This window comes from Cajanus cajan, chromosome 5, assembly GCF_000230855.2.
Source record: "Cajanus cajan strain Asha chromosome 5, NIPB_CcT2T_4, whole genome shotgun sequence".
In the NCBI taxonomy this organism is placed as follows: domain Eukaryota; kingdom Viridiplantae; phylum Streptophyta; class Magnoliopsida; order Fabales; family Fabaceae; genus Cajanus; species Cajanus cajan.
In genome coordinates, this window is record NC_138521.1 from 72,873,295 (window position 1) to 72,890,755 (window position 17,461).

At 31.7% G+C, this 17,461-nt stretch overlaps 2 protein-coding genes across 4 annotated transcripts in view; both read right to left on the minus strand.

Annotated features, from left to right (window-relative positions):
• Positions 1–11,329, minus strand: part of LOC109811334 (Beta-glucosidase, GBA2 type family protein) — a 30,882-nt gene extending 19,553 nt beyond the window's left edge. Inside the window, exons 1-13 of one of the 3 annotated variants that reach the window (XM_020375040.3) lie at positions 11,142–11,329; positions 10,947–11,011; positions 10,087–10,191; positions 9,770–9,826; positions 9,579–9,649; positions 8,840–8,939; positions 7,231–7,301; positions 7,026–7,126; positions 6,832–6,932; positions 6,692–6,745; positions 6,527–6,582; positions 6,367–6,405; positions 6,125–6,269 (exon numbers count right to left, since the gene is read on the minus strand). In XM_020375040.3, the coding sequence (XP_020230629.1) occupies positions 6,125–6,269; positions 6,367–6,405; positions 6,527–6,582; positions 6,692–6,745; positions 6,832–6,932; positions 7,026–7,126; positions 7,231–7,301; positions 8,840–8,939; positions 9,579–9,649; positions 9,770–9,826; positions 10,087–10,191; positions 10,947–11,006 (960 nt within the window). In that variant the 5' untranslated portion in view covers positions 11,007–11,011; positions 11,142–11,329. Of the gene's footprint in view, positions 1–6,124; positions 6,270–6,366; positions 6,445–6,526; positions 6,583–6,691; positions 6,746–6,831; positions 6,933–7,025; positions 7,127–7,230; positions 7,302–8,839; positions 8,940–9,578; positions 9,650–9,769; positions 9,827–10,086; positions 10,192–10,946; positions 11,012–11,141 lie in introns of those variants that run through there. The other 2 variants (XM_083075967.1, XM_083075966.1) reach the window with 2 other exon arrangements.
• A 2,885-nt stretch (positions 11,330–14,214) lies between these two features.
• On the minus strand, positions 14,215–16,109 carry LOC109811366 (plasminogen activator inhibitor). Its single transcript, XM_020375099.3, has 2 exons — positions 15,957–16,109; positions 14,215–15,645 (listed from the first exon to the last, which is right to left on the minus strand). The coding sequence occupies exon 2, from the start codon at positions 15,506–15,508 to the stop codon at positions 14,423–14,425; it is 1,086 nt and encodes a 361-aa protein (XP_020230688.1). The 5' UTR covers positions 15,509–15,645; positions 15,957–16,109; the 3' UTR covers positions 14,215–14,422.
• Between the last annotated feature and the right edge of the window lie 1,352 nt (positions 16,110–17,461).

Genomic DNA, 17,461 nt, shown 5'->3' on the forward strand with positions numbered 1-17,461 from the left:
GTGTAGCACTAATTGAAAATTGCATGTGAACACCTCTTGTTTTGTGTCAAATTTTTTGCTGCAGTTTTTCTACCTTAAAACCGAGACTCCTAAGTGATCAAAAGGCATTCAAAACTCCTGAACATTGAATGAAAAATAAGAGAAAAATATTTTGCTAAAAAGAAAAGAAAGAAAAAGCAAAAGAAAAAGCCAAAAGGAGTGAAAATTTTGCTTAAATTGCTCTCGGTTTTGATGAATTTTTGCTTACATTTTTAGTTGGTTCAGCCACCTATTTGTGTCTTGTTTTTGTTCATAATCTTAGCTTTTAATTTTGTAATCCATTCTAGTGCCTTTCCTAGGTTACTCTTGTGTGTACTAGCTTCCAAATTTGCCTTAATTTTTGCTTGTCAATTTGTGGAACTCTTTCTAGTCTTGTCTCATTTTCTTCTACCACTTGGTGTAGCCATTCTAAATTGTTCATTTTCAGTTTTAGCACTAATATTCAGTCTTGAAGGTGGTTGAGTGCTTCTTGAAAGGTGTAGGAGGCCAAGGCAAAGGACATCCACTTGAAGGCTTTGGTGGTTGCTTAGGGAGTTTGTTCTCTCTTGGTGGCTAGGCTCTTGGAAACACCTAGAAGTGACTAACATCAAAGTTGCTTCTAAAGAGAGGAGTGAAACACCTTGTGAGGCTGCAATTGGTGGCTGATTTGGAGCAAGAAGAAGTTATACCATTTGTAAAAAAAAAATTTGTGAAAATTAGAGACTAATTTAGTGACGGAATTTTTGGTTCCAAAACTAGTTTTCCTCACAAAATCCGTTGCTAAATTTGTTTCTAAATTAGTGGCAATTTGTTTTCTTTGAAATTAAAGTACAGCCACTAAATTCATTTGATTGTGAATTTATATTTCATTTGGAGTGTGAATTTGCATTTCATTTGAAGAAAATTTGAATTTCATTTTCTTGTAAATTTTAATTTCCAAATTTTTTGTACAAGGTCTTTATTAAGGAGTGTCTTGGAGTGCCTTTGGTGTATCTCCATCTCTCCTTAAGAACTCTTAATAGCTAATCACGTGTAGTACTTGTGAGAGTGGTCCTTGAAGGTCTTTGGTGCCTTTCAAGCTCTCACTTAGGTTTAATTGCTTTCAACGTCTAGTTTAAGTTTTCAAGCAATTTATGTTTTAAGCAATTTATGTTTTCAGTCATTTAAGTTTTCAAGCAATTTAAGTTTTCTTGCTCTTTATGTTTTCAAGCATCTTATAAATTGTACACATAGGCACTTGCTTGTTATTTTTCCTTTAAGAAAAGTTCTTTGTGAAAATTGTTTTGTGCAAGACAAAAGTACAAGGGGGTTTAGAGATTTTTACTTGAAGAGGCTTGGTTATTAAGTGGCTCTTTAGTAGCTCACCTCCCTCCAAAGTTCAATTTGTACTCTTAGACCTCTAAGTGCCAAGTCTAAAGCACTCCAAAACCTTATTTTCATAAAAACTATTTTTGTGTGGAAAATATCTCTTGAATTAAAATGTCTCAAAATTCCTCCAATAGTGAAAGTGATGGCTCTCCAAAAAGTCTTTCTTATATCACTAAAGAGCTCAAATCACTTAAACTATGGAAAAAGCAAGAATCCATTGAAAGAGAGAAGGAAAGAATTGAAAGAGAAGGACATCTTGCTTATCTTGAGGAAGAGTTGAGAATTTTAAAGCAAGAGGAAGAAAAATTGAAAGAAGATATGAGAAAACATAGGAAAAAGAGTAGGAGTTCACATTCACAATACACATCTCCTAATGAAAGCCTTAATGTAGGTAACCATTATCAACCTCCCCCAAGAAGAACTATTAAAACTAGGGAATCCAAGGTGGATCTCCCTCAATTTTTTGGGAAGGATGATGTGGAGGCCTACCTTGATTGGGAGATGAAGGTAGAACAACTCTTTGCTTGCCATAGGGTAAGTGAAGAAAGAAAAGTCCCTCTTGCAACCCTTAGCTTTCAAGGGCATGCAATGTATTGGTGGACCTCTTTGGAAAGAGAAAGACGTCTCCACAATGATCCACCTATCCAATATTGGAATGATCTTAGGAGTGCATTGAGGAGGAGACACATTCCCTCTTACTATGGTAGGGAGCTTATGAATAAGCTCCAAAGGCTTCAACAAAGAGATATGTCTGTAGAACTATATAGACAACAAATGGAGCTTTTAATGATGAGGGCATGCATAAGAGAAGAGGAAGCCACTACAGTAGCCAGATTCTTAAGTGGTCTTAATTTAGAGATTAGAGACCAAGTGGAGCTACTACCCTACAGGGACCTAAATGACTTGGTCCAACTTTGTGTAAGGGTAGAACAACAAATGTTGAGAAAATCTTCTAAAAGAGAAAGCTCCCACTCTAGATCTCTTAGGAAAGACTACTTGGAGGAAGAAAAACCTTTTGAAAAGAAAATTATTTCAGAACCCTCCAAAGAATTGGCTAAAAGGAAAGAGAAAAATAAAGATAAGGATAGAGATCTCATCACTCCACACACTAGCACAAAGACTAGTGATATTAAATGTTTCAAGTGTCTAGGGAGAGGTCACATTGCTTCTCAATGTCCTACAAAGAAAGTTATGATCTTAAGGGGGCATGACACTTATAGTAGTCAAGAAGAGACTACTACCTCCTCTTCTAGTGAGAGTGAGGTTGAAACAAAGCTTCAGAGGTCCAAAGTGGAGCCAATTTATCCTTATGAAGGAGAGCTCCTAATGCTTAGGAGAATCCTTCATAATCAACCTAGTGGTACCCTATCACAACGAGAGAACATCTTTCATACAAGATGTAATGTTTTAAATAATGCTTGTTCTCTCATTGTTGATAGTGGTTCATGGTGCAACTGTTGTAGCACTAGGTTGGTTAAAAAGTTGAATCTAATTACTATGCCACATCCTCAACCTTATCATTTGCAATGGCTTAATAAGGATGGTGACATAGTAGTTAACCAACAAGTGAAGGTCAAGTTTTCCATTGGGAAGTATGAGGACCAAGTTTTATGTGATATAGTACCAATGGAAGCTTGTCATATTTTGTTAGGAAGACCATGGCAATTTGAAAAGAAAACAGTACATGATGGTCTTACTAATGAAATTACCTTCACTCATAAGGAAAAGAAATTTGTGTTTTATCCTCTCTCACCTCAACAAGTGGCTGAGGATCAAACACAAATGAAAATAAAAAGAAAAAGTGAGAAAGTAGGGAAGAGTAAAGAGGAAGAAATATCCTCTAAGGGAGTTATGTCTAAAGAGAATTACTTTGTCAATAAAGAACCTATGAAAACTATTCTCTTTATTCATAAAGACCTTAACTCTTACCCTCACGCTGCCACTAGTCTTGAAGAAGAGATTCACAAATCCATTATTTTTAAAGAAAAAGAATCTCAACTTCAAGATTTTGTGAAGGAGAAGTGGACTTCTTTTAGTTCTACTTCTCATGCTACTTCCTTGGTGGTGCCCAAGGTAGATAGTCTTCCTACCTTAGTTGTGTCAATAATGCACCCAATTTATGGAATATATTATTTGTTGGATATAACATCTGAACCTTCAAGGTTCCTTGTGACAAATTCTTTTCATAACTATCCAACAAATAATATAATCCAAAATTGTTTAGGGAATTTCTTAGTAGTATTTTCCTTATTTTTTAGGAAAAGCCTAGCTTACCACATAGGGTACTTTAGGCAAGATATTTTAGTTTTTAGGATTAAGTCTTTAGTGTGCTATAGTTTTAGCTTTAGCACATTTTTAGGATTTAGAAATATACCTAGTCTATGTTTAGGAGAAGATCCTATTCATTATATTAGTAGGTCTAGTATCATAGATTTCTTTAGGTTTCATGAAAGGATTCCTTCTAGGATATTCCTTTCACATTTATTTGTTGAAAATATCACTTCTGATGAATTTCATTATATATTTGTAGGTATGGCCAATAATCATGAGGACCCTCGAGATTTGAGGTCAAATCCTTTTCAAGAGGGAGGGGATGATAGACTATGGCCAAGGCCAAGGAATCCAAGAGGTGATATCATAAAAGAACCAAGAGGAATGGGATGATCTTCAAGACCTTTTCATATGTTTTGTACATAGTTTCTTTTGTATAGGTTATTTTTACCTTTGTATTTGTAAGGCACTGTATTTCCCTTTTTAGTAGCTATTGTATATTGATTCTAGGGTAGGTTACTTGGACACTTTGATTCCATTTAACCTAACCTAGAAATACATTCTTTTCTTAGTTTTCTAGTAGGAGTGGCATTAGCAAATTAGAGAGTGTCCTTAGTAAGCTAGAGAGTGCTCCTAGCAATTTAGCCAAAGGTGGTCCTAGGCTAAATTTTTCATATTGGACTCATTTTACTCCTAATTTTTCATAGATTTGATTTAGCTAGGTTCCATTCCCATTGAATGAACCTAACTAAACCAAATTAACCATTTTCAAATCAAAAGGAGTAAATTAATTCCAAGAAGCCACCCACCTTAGAAGTGTGTTCACACTTGTGTTCACACTTGTGTGAACACTTGTGTTCACACTTGGACGAAATTCATGGAGTTTCTTAAGCTTGGAAGCTTGAAGCACAAGCTTCTCCTTGGCTAGCTTACCAAGCAAGCCAAGTGAGAAGCTTGCTCTCCAAGCCTCTTGACCTTGGACGGTTTATCTAGACTCAACCATGGTTCCTAGTGAACCATGGTCAAGACTAGCTTGCTCTCTAAGTTTCCTACTCCTATAAACTTGTAATTCTTTGATTGTAAAACACTTTTGACCAATTTGAGAAATGAAATCTGAATTTTCTCTCTAAATCAAGAGTCACAAAAACCGAAGAGAACTTTCTCTCCTAAGTTCTCTCCAAAGGTGCTTCAACCTTACCTTGGTTCCTTAAGCTTCTACCTCAAGCTAAGGAGTAACCGAGCCACTTCAAGGCTTCTTCTCCATTGAAGAACACTTCAAGGAGCTTCAAAGAGTCATTGGAGTCTTAACCTCAATAGCATTCACGGTCCTAAGCATGGAGCAAGTGAAGGAATCATCAATCTCCTCACCTAGTTCCATCACCAATGGTGGCTCAAAGACCGGCAGGGCAGTGTGTGAGCTGCACATGCTGGAAATGCCAAGACAAAGGACATGCCCGCAAGGGCACATGGAAAATCGGATGGCACAGGTTTATGGGAATGAGCTGGTTGTCAGATGGTGGTTCTGGCACTGGAGTCACTGGTTGACAATGAGCTGGCTGCTGGTGCAACAGAGTCATTGTAGAGAGGTTGAAGTGCAACAAAGGCACTGTCAACTATATGGTTGCATTGCAATGGGGGCAACCTATAGCTGGCCGAAATGAAGGTGACTAGGGTTCTAGTACGAAAATGATGGCCTCAATGATGAACTCGAGAGCTCCAACACCAACTCGGAATATGAAAACTGAATATTATTTCTGATAATTCAATTGTACACAGCTGATAACAATATACATAGATTAGGGAATTAAAGCTAACCTAGGAATTGCGAGCAACAAATCTGGCGCAATCACAAAAAACAATGAAATTTGTCCTAATTACCAAAAAATAAGGAAGTCAATACAAATAAATCATCCGACTAAATAAATCTGTATAAAGAAAGGGAAAGAAAGGAATAAGACACGTGCTGCTACAAAACATAATATGCTAGTAAATGGTGTTGATTCAGCCTACATTGACACCTCACTTGAGATCACGCACAATGTGGAGAATGTGCTTTTCTAAAGTTATTTTCATCCCACCATTAGTAAATATGATGCCCATATAAACTTCAGCAATTGTAACTCCATAGTTGCAAAAAAATCAATACTATTCCTATGAATGAATAGGAGGCATGGGAAATTAATAAATGGTTCAACAGTCCAAGATATATGATTCTTTAAGCTTGCAACATTATGTAAGAGTGATGTTCAAAGATACTCACCAGTTTTGATGTTTGTCATAAATGAAAACAAAAAAATTCAGACACCCAAAAGCAAAGGAAAAGAAAATAAAGAAAACTCAAATTAATTGCTTTATAAAATGCTTACAGCAAAAAATTAGCTCATCTGTGAGAAGACAGAATGAAGGAAAATATAACATTGAACAAAAATCTTACAACACGTATGAAATTTGAAAGCAGATCCCTAACCTGTTTAATTTCATGCCACATATCCGTAGCTGAGATACCATTGTAAGCACCAGATATGACAAACACGGGACATTCTGAGATATGAACATATTCAGTCTCTTCTGCTGCAATTGCAAATGTGACTGGAGATCTCTCATTTGCAGTCCTGTATATGCAATATATCAATTACATTAATTGATAAAATTAAGAATTGTTTCTCTTTTCATCTTTTGCACAAAAAGAGAGTAACAAGCTAGACTTACTTGTGATGTAGAAGCACACCATGAATGCCATCATTCATCCTAGCACGAGATAGTACTTATCTTGAATGTTAGAATAAACTATAGAGTATAGACAAGTTTGGGGGGAATCAATTTGGAACATCTGCATAAAGAAAGCAAAGCAACTGACAAATTTTCTTACATTATCTTTGAATTAAAGTGGTCACCAGTAAATTCAGAAATTCCTCCAACAGAATTCTGAAAAACACAGCAAATTGTTTGTTACAATCAGTGGCAGAACAAAAGAATAGACTGCTAAAAACCAACTGACCGTAACAGAAATGGCCAAAAGAAAAGTATCACTTACTGTCCATGTGAAAAGCAAGGTAACATCTGCTGTTGTGTTACCTAAGTTTTTAATCTGCATAGAATAAAATTAACCGCTTATTGTTAACTTTATATGTATCAAATCTAACCAAAAGTTATATGGAAGTCACTCTTGCCTACCGTGAAAGTAAAAACTGTTACAGGAAAGCTACTCTCCTTGTAGTTATGGGGTATAACAGGTGAAATCTGACGACAAACTATTCTCAAAGCTGGATCCGGTTCTGCATTTGGACAGGAGAGATGATCAATGTGAGAGATAGAGTGTACTAAAAATAAATAATGGACTTGGAACTATGCCAACTACCCTAGCTTACCCTCATATACTGTCCAGGCCCTTGGGTATAATGCATGATATGTGGAACTGTTTCCATTTATATTCCAATCCCATGATTCAATCCCTGATACTGGATTTTGTCTGAGAAGTTCGTGCATAGTTTTTTTAATTAAATTCAAAGAATTTAAAACTGGCATTAAAAATAGTAAATTAGTGACCATAAAATTAAAGTTATAAAGACTTGCTTTAATATCTCTGGCTTCCCTGGACAAAGTACACTAGAATACTTTTCACCACTTGGACGTGAAACAAAAACCTGAGACAATATCTTTCTCATGTCAGGAAAGGTAATATTATCAGAAGGATTAAATAAAGAAAATATGATTAAACTAATATTTTAACTTGTGCAATGTACGAGATAAATGTTTCCTTTATATAACTATAGTTTATATTAAATATTCTAAAAAATGTTTAACTTTAGTATAAAACTAAAAAAAAAAATAGAGATGAGAGGTTGATAAAAATTCCTAAAGTACTCTTGGAAAAGAAAATCAACTAAAATGCTCTTGCTGAAGAATAGTCCCTGAATATTGAGTTTAACTCGTTCATGACAACATTCCATCACTAAGTCTTAGGATTTGGGTTTGAGGCCTAACTCAACCTATAAAATCAACTTATAAGGTAAATACTACCCAAACTTTATAAGCTTTATTGAAACTATATCTTCAGATGATGTGAGACTAAACCATCACCCTTGAAGCTGAAATTAAGGCAGCCCCTAAATAGGCCGCAACTAAGGCAGGAGGAGAATAACTATAAGTAAGGAAGTTTTACAACAAGAAGCATATAATGTATCAACACAGATCCAGTACTCAAACCACATAGTTGTATTTTTTTTTATGAACATGTTAAACTTTGCACTAAGGGTTTGTTTGTTTAAACTTAAAAAGAAGTATTTCTAAACAAGTGCTTTTAAAAAAAATATTCTTTAAGAAGCAAATAGGAGTTACTTCTTAAAGAAAAAAGTAAAAAACTGCTTATTTAAAAAAAAAAAAAGTTTAGACAAACATATCAAAAAGTAAAAAAAGTGTTTATTTTATTTAAAGAAACTCTTTTATAAGAAAAAAAGTTTAAACAAACGGACACTAAATCATTTTTATAATGTCATACATATCAGATGAGTCACCAACCCAGAATTTCAAACTCATTGTATAAACACAAATCCAGCACTCGTAACATATTGGTTTTTTTATTTTATTTTATGAACATATTAATCTTTGGACTAAATCATTTTTTATAATGTCATAACACACGAGTCACCAACCCAAAATTTCAAACTCATACAAGTTTTCTATGATTCTTATCAGAAATTTTGTAGATAACCTGGAATAAATATATGTCCACACACACACAGAGTATCTAGCAAGTTACAACTCAGGTAAATTACTCTCAAAGGTGTACCTTGTTAACATATCCTTCTAAAAACCAAGTAGGAGTATATCATCAAACCCCCCACGCACACACATAAACAAAAGAAATGTCAAAAAACAGTTGATTAAAAAAAAGAAAAGTATGGATTTAAGGGTAAATGGTTAATTGTCATAATATAAAAGCCATGTTAACCAAAATGGTTCAGTACCTTATCCTTACAACCCTAAGTTTTGTTCATTGCATGTGAATAAACATCACATTGTTATACTGACATGTAAATTCTGGTATCATTGTATCTACGTTCTGAATATGGAACTTCAAATTTCAAAGGAATGCCGCCAGTGTCAGACTGCTAAGATTGTTAAAATGCTTGCAAGATAGCAACAAAGTATATTACTGATTAGACAGAATGAACAAACTTACAGAAAACTGATTTGCTAAAACCGGTTTCTCTTCGCATATTCTAGGGAACAGTTGCCAACGCTGAAATTCACCTCTGTAACTTCTTCCAATGCTTCCTGACCTGGAGATCAATTTGTCAACAACAACCAAAGGTGTATATTCTTTACTGAATTATTAAATAATGTTCTGAACATACTCAAATCAAGCAAAAATAAATAGGATACCAATGATGATGTTATCATAATATCCAGGTTGTCACATTTTAACCACTTGCTTTTAACTTTGACTTATTTCCCTGTAAATATGCTGTAAATTTCTATAACATCTGTTATAATCCCTCCCTTGCACAATTACCGAATTACTATTTAATAAGAATGGCCCTAATGGGGAGAATAATTTTTCCCAAAAGCACACTCTTAATATTAACAACCCGACTAGTGTTTTTCTGACAAATATAGTGTGATTGTGACATATTATACGATGGAGACAGAAATAAAAATCTATTTTACATATCAACATTTTACACTTAAATGCAATATGTATGCATACTAACAGTAAACTACTAAATGGAGATACATTTTCCAGGCACAATATGCACATGTTTTATAATACAACTACAATATGTCAAACCAAAACTAGCAAATGGAAGCCACCAGTAAATGGCTCATATCACAAGGATGGTTAATTTAGACAATCTTGTGCTTATCTTTTGGCTTTAGCAAATGGAAGAGAAATTCTTACAAAAAGATTGAAGACCTACCCAATACCTCCTAAAGGAACACCATGACAAGATGTTACATGGTGCTTGGCAAAAGGATCAATCATCCCGCCCTGCAAGAAAGATAGAAACAACAAATAAATGCAGAAAACAGTTTGAGAAAGATAATCAGATGGATGCTTCATAAGCACAAATCAATATATGATGGAAATATATTGATAAAACAAGATTACCTTTCCTTTGGCAACTTCTTCCCGAACATGACGCCATAGCCGATAACCAATTGGAGCCTATTAAATCAAATAATAGTCTAAGGATTGCTAATCTATCAAATTCCTGATGCTCCTAATTTTTAAATATAATACAGATATAGGTGAAAGAAAATGAAAGTTGATACATATATAGCCAATAGGGATAATATAGCAGAGCATCAAGGTACACTGAGATTTAAATTCTCATATAAAGTTTGGTTGTATAAGATATTAACTTGTTTTACCAATGAAGGTGCACCGAACGTTTGGGGTATCAACATTTGTACAAGTAGGCTTACCAGATGAATCATCTCTTTTAAAGATAAGGTGAATTCTGATGGAGCCTTTCCTTCGTTGTTTAATTTTCGCTGCCAGGTAAGTCCAGCAGGTTTCCCTGGGTCAACCTTTATTAGGCATAAAAAGAGATGTTAAAATCAGTCATAAAAAAATATTTCAACGTAGGATATATAAAAGAACTTGATCATCAATTTTGAGAAATGGTTTTGAGCGAAAAGTGTTGGATCTCGGAAAAACAGTCCCTAATCACCTGCCAGATCTTGAAATTATAATAGTACCAACTAAGTTTCACATAAATTGTAAGTAAATATTTCAGAAATCTCACATTTATCAGATTTGAGTCCTCTAACTTTATTTGAAATCGCAATTACTAAATAAACCAGGTCAAAATTAACTATAAAATATGGGTATACGGTTTTTAAATTAAGGTAATCATCCTACTAGTAGGTTTCTGGAAGGGATACTCACTTCGGAAAAAGCATTTTATTCTTCAGACAGGATCTAATCCACTTATCTAAATGCTTCAAGTTCTAGGAAGAGAAAGTTAGTTTCCACATTGAAAAGTAATATCGAATTTCATTGAATGAGTGGCATAACGACTATATCTGCCTCTAGCTCAGAAACATTATGTTTACGTCATAATTAACATCCATTACAAAACTAGTTTGCTACGGTTATGATTTTATTAGCTCTTCAATTTTGAAAGGCAAAAAAACTTGCATGACATTAAATTCAAAACAGTGTGTAGGCAAATAGATGTAACACTAGAACTGGACAGAAGAATTTAAAATTAAAATAGAAAACTGATGACTACGATTACGAATTTTATCCCAGCAAAGGATATATAAAGTACAAACTGTACCTTGTTGGTTGAAGAATTGCCGGTTTTGTCATCATCGTGAACAAAACCATTTTCTGCCATCTTCCCTGTATTAGACATTGAATAATTGGAATGAAAGATATGTAACGTTATCAACTAGAAGGCTAGAACAAAGAGATACGTGTAAGTCGATGAAGAAAAGCAAAGTTAATGATCCAAGTCAATGCAATGCAATACCTGAGCTGAGTGAGAAAGGAACAAGAGTAGAATAGAATTCGCGCAGTATTAGTATCGTGTATTTGACTATTATTATTTTATATATGAAGAGAGAAAGAGAAAGGTTGTATTGGATCCAATAGTTATGCCAATAAACAATCTTAATCTGACACGGTCCGCGTAACTAAAATGTCAGAAATGGACTTCCCTTCCTTCACTGCCACTGCATATCATATTCATATATTTTCCAATTTCCGCAACCACTACCAAAAACGTCACCCTTCTCGTTAATACAAGTTAGGTAAATATTTTACGCTTTTACTACTAACCTCACACAATTTGTTGTCATTTATGTTTAATTTAACTTATTTTTCTGTTCTTATTTAGAATTTACAACTTACAACAGTTGTTTATATATATATATATATATATATATATATATATATATATATATATATATATATATACACGAGAAGAGTTATAATAATATTGGTGTAACTTTTATTAAGTATTACACCGTTCAATAACTTTATATTAAATATGAATTTTGTAAATTCAACTGTTAGATTGAAAGTTCATATCACGTAGATCATATATACAAAATTTTATATTAATTCAAGATAATTTAATACTTCATTTTTATAAATAAAAAAATTGACGTAATATATTCATTTCAAAATATATATATATAGGAGTTATAATTACATCGGTGTAACTTTTATCAAGTATTACACCGCTCAATAACTTTATATTAAATGTGAATTTTGTAAATTCATCTGTTAGATTGAAAGTTCATATCATTTTATACGTGTATATCAAATTTTGTTAAAATTGAGCAACAACTTGAAGGTAATCAAAATGTTCATCTTTTAGTATATTTTGAAATGAATATATTACGTCAATTTTGTTTTATAAGAATGAAGTATCAAATCATTTTAGATTAATATAAAATTTTGTATATATGATCTAATGGTTGGATTTACAAAATTCACATTTAATATAGAATTATTAAGTGGTGTAACATTTAGTAAAAGTTACATCGGTGTTATTATAACCCCTATATATATATATATATATATATCCCATTTTGTTAATCAATTAAAATACATACTCTTAAAATAATCTATTATTAATATATTTTACTGAATTAAAAAATACACTTTAATTAAAAGTGTGTGTGTGTGTGAATGGATGTATTATATCACCTTGTGTTGTTAATTCGCTAGGGTTAAGTCACTCAAACTGTTCACCTTATGTTGTAGGAGATCTCCTAAATGAAATGTGTGACAATGCATATAGTCGTTGTATTAAGCATATGATGCGTTGAGTTAATTTTGTTGTTCATATGTTGTGTTGAACTATGATGAAATGTGTTGTTATGTTTAATTTAAGTTGTGTTGTTAAAGATGAAATGATGATGATGTGATATTTTTGTGTTGTATATATGTTACTTCTTTTTACTCTAGTTTACCCTTATGTGTTTTTACATGATTTAGACTGCAATGATCATATGTAGTATGAGAATAGGATAAGAATAGGACTGAAATGTTGTTGTAAAGGCCACTTAGTGGTGTATGACCTAGAGGATGTCTTGTTGACTACTTGGTGAGGGTAGATGTGTATATGCAGTAGTAGTTGCTTGACTGATAACTTAAGATGTGTAGTTTACATTTATTGGATTAGTGTATTTATATTACTCATATTTATTTAGTTGATCACATTTATATGTATGCAATATAAATTATGTTTCTCGTATTTGTAATTTTGTAATCTTAAGTTAAATTTTTTTTCATTGTTAATAATTGTGTCATACAATGTATGAATCAAGACAAGTCTTTATACTTGTAAATTGAGAAGAGACGATAACATTTTCTTCAACTTTTAAAAGTCTTATTATAAGTCCAGAAAATAAAGGTGTATCCAATGTAATTTTAAAAAAATACAAGAAGTGCAAATATAATTTATTTCAACAATTTTATGTAAAAAAAACTAATAATTAAAACTCAAATTATAAGAAAAATTATCTTATAACAAAAATCAAAATCTCTATGTAAGATAACGAAGCTCTCAGTTCCTCTACTCTCAATTTAAAAAAATTCAACACTCATTTTTTTATAACATTATACCTTAATTACATTTTTAGTTTCATTATTATTATTAGCGTATAGAAGACATTTTATGTCTCTATAAATTATTTTAAAAAAATAATAAATAATAAGAATTATATAATAATATGTGATTAATTATAATATTGGCGATCATGAATTGAAATTCACAAAAAAAAAAAGCTATAATTTGTTAAAGAGTAGTCAAAAGAATAAAATTAAACAAAAATTGTGTATACCAAAAGTCTAATATTACAGTTATAAATAATTTTTAAAATTTAGTATCCTTATTTTTTATTACAATTTTTTCCATGAATGTCTCAATATTTTAATTATGCAATTTTGATTTATTTTTTTAATTAATTTTTTTTACACCATCTATTTTTATCGATTAAAATTATAATAATAACAACAAAATTTAAACTAAAATTCTATATATATTACTCTAACATACCACTAAATTCACATGCAATTCATTTTTATCTACTTACATCAATGGCAACATAACAACACAATGTTGATATAAATGTGCTAATGTGGGTGAATGTGCAATGATATTAATTAATTAATATTTCTATCAAATATTGTTAAATTAATATTTGGTATGCATTAGTAGTGTTTGAAATTTCAACCTAATTGAAATTTCTTTCATTATTAGGATGCCTTTGGATGTCTTTTTCAAAAAAAATAATAATAACAATATTACATTAGTATTTCTATTAAATATTGATGACAAACACATTTTTTTTATGCTAACTTCTATCAAATATTGAATGTTAAATTAACAATATTATATTAGTATTTCTATTAAATATTGATGAGGAACACATTTTTTTTTCATGCTAATAATACTATGCATAAAACAAAAAAAAAGTCAAATTAAGAAATAAACTAAAATTACATAACTAAAATGAAGAAACTAAATTTGTAAAAATAAAAAAAATAATAAAAAAACAAACTCAAATAATAGGATCATTTAGAGACAGATATACAATTAAATAAAAAGTATTCGATCATTTCAAATAGAAATATAAAGACGGATAAAAGAAAATTGTAGACATGGTACATAAAAGAAAAAAAAAGTTACTAAGAATTCCAAAGTAAAAAATGCTTAAAATTAAAAGACAAAAACAAAAACAAAAGGCTTATTGAATAGCCTATAATACACTGGGTTTCCTTTCCCACAAAATTTGATATTCAATTTGTAGTGGGTGGTGATGGGTTGGGGATTGCATAGGTCAGACTGGGAGAGAAGAGGCTTAGTTCAACAAATGTACCATCCCTTTCCAATGTCCGAAATCCATGTTTTGATGCATTGTCTTCTTGGTAATTAGCAGCAATAAGAGACATGGTATCATCATAATTAACATTGAATCTCCAAGCTTCTAACTCTTGTGGATTTCCCAGCTCTAAACAATCTGCAACTGGACGGTACACAAGCATGCACATGCACACCCCAGCACAACACACAAGGGCAAGAAAGGCCAAGAAAGCAAAGGCTTCAAACATAAAATGTTCAGGTCCAGATAAAACGGATAAGCCAAGGAAAAGAACCCTTAATGGAAGGAAACCTGAAACTGAGAGTATCAATGTGTAAACCCTCTTCTGCAAACCCTTATTAATAACTAATTTCAGAATCCGACTCCCAAGGCAAAAAAGGTAAGAGGTGAGGATAATGGAAAAAAGGCCAAGGAGAAGAGTGCTGAGTAAAGGGTAAGTACAGAGGGCAATGTCATGCTCCTTTGTAAAGCTTATACTTGTAAAATAATGAGGCAACTTTTTCCCGTAACCCTTATTCTTGTTTAACTGAGGTCCAATCAAAATAACAAAAAGTTGAAGTACAAAAACTGGGAAGCAGTAAAGCAAAATGTAACCAGCTGTCTTCCTGTTCCATTTTGTGTTCATAATTCCAGTCTCCAACTTTTGTAAGGGGGCACGGAGGAGAAACACAAGTGTGAGGAAGAGGCAGGGTTCTGCAAAGCCCAGATTTGATACAATGTAACATTTGCAGATGGATTCCTGCCATTTCAAGTGAAGGGTGCGTCTTAAAAAACTTAGACGAATAATCTCACCAAGACCCCACCAGATTGCAAATAGGATGAATGCAATTCTGATAATCCAAGGACCACTAAAATAACTGAGCTGAACAAAACCCCGATGATGAATACGAGAGCGAAAATAAAATGAGTATGCAATGCACAAGAGGCCGAGAAGAAGCAATATGGCTACTAAACAGATTGTGACCACACTGAATGCATCGGCAACAAATCTCGTCAGGGGCATCACCCGAAATACAGATTCCACGCATGCTCTCTCTCTGATAGCATGCCTCTGATGTCCCACGCACAATTAACTGACTAATACCAGACAATTATTGAACATTCATTATCACTCCGACTGAAGTTATCCACTCCAAGTACCTATATATACATACATATAACCCAGAAAATAAAATGGAACACAATTACTTGGATTCAGAACAGAACATAGAATTTCATTCCAAGTTGAAATTAAATTAAACTATTAAAAAAACAGACCAAAAGACTAAAAAATGAAAATCATGTGTGTGACTGAGATGCATATTTACATGAGCAATAGAAAGAAAGAGTAAAGAAGAGGGACAGGAATAAAATTGATGTGATTGTGGTAACAAGGTGTAGCACTTAAACATCTGAAAGTAGGTTTGTGTTGATAAAAACTGGAATAGGAAAAGAATGAAGGGAAAACTTACAGATGAGAGTGGAGATGATGGATCTAGGCTGCTGCCTGCCTGTCTGCCCTCTGTTCCAAATCATATGCTTCCTCCAGCCTGTCTCCAGCTGTCTCAACTCTCTCAACAGTCCTCTCCAATTATTTTTTCTCAAATATTTCTAATAAATACAATTAATTATCCTTCTTATCATATTTTATGATTTTTTAAATTTTGTTACTTAATTTTAAATTTATTAACAATTAACATCTCATAAAATTAGATAACAAAATTAAGAATCGATTAAACCAAATTTAAAATATTTGCACTTCACTTTGTGCCATGTTTCACGCCACACTAGTAAACAGCTGGAAAATGAAACTGCATCCAACAGAATAAAAGTTAGGTTTGAGTTTGAAGCAAAAGCACAATAATATTGCTGTTTTTTTTTTTTTAAGGGAATAATATTACTCTCATGCCTATATCAAAGACATTTCATCACATCATATAAAATATCAAAGACATGCATGTATTGTGAAGTAGGCTTTTTAACTAAACCTAGTAGTAATATTTGACAAGTGTAAAACAGTACACATTTGATAAGGAGCAAAATTCAAAGGATAAAAGACGAGTAGTATGTGCGGACGATTGAATAAAAAATATCGTTGAAGTCCAGAAAATGTTTATGATTAATCTAATTAATTCATTAAAGTAAAAAATATTTAAAAGTGGAATTTGTCTCAATCTTATGATTAAAATATTTCTAATTAATTGTTTATGAATTTATAGAAATTAAAAATTTTGATATTTGATAAAATAATTTAAATATCATATTTTGACATTATTTTTTATTAAAGATAAATTTTGGTTCATATTTTTTAACATCAAAATAATATATCAGGTAATTTTTACCTATCTCATTATCATACTTATCTCAATGTGTCGTATTCATATTACATTATATCCGGAATGATATAAATATATTTAGAAAAAAATTTAATTTTTTTAATTTATTTTTTTCTCCCTTTTCTCTTTAATTTAAGATGAAAATTAGTTAATATAGACATTGCAAATTTGTACCCAAACATATATCGTACTTAAGTGAGTCATTTGTTACAAAAATTTATAACCTAACATATATTATAATCAAGTTTTTTTTTACAATTATATATAAATCATTCTTTTAAGTATTTGACCTAACATATATCATAAAATCACTAAGCCTATAAGTGTGGGTTCATTAATTTATTCAAAAGTATACTTACAACTTTATTTATTATGTTACATTATAAGTAGACTTTTAAAATGGTTAAGTTAGACTTTAAAAAACATATTTAGATAAATATTAGATTTTTTTGTTGAGTTAGATAAATATTAGATAAACATATCATATTTAAGATTTTAATTGCATAACTTTTTTAAGCTTCAATTTTTGTAAAATATAATTTATTTTATCTTTATTTTAGATAAAAATACAAAAATTAATTCTCTTTAATTTTTTCTCTTTTGCTTTTTTTAACCATGTTATTGATATGAAATATTAAACA

Bases quoted from the DNA above. Each gene is read 5' to 3' on its own strand.
- LOC109811366 (XM_020375099.3), bottom strand. From the start codon at position 15,508: ATGCCCCTGACGAGATTTGTTGCCGATGCATTCAGTGTGGTCACAATC.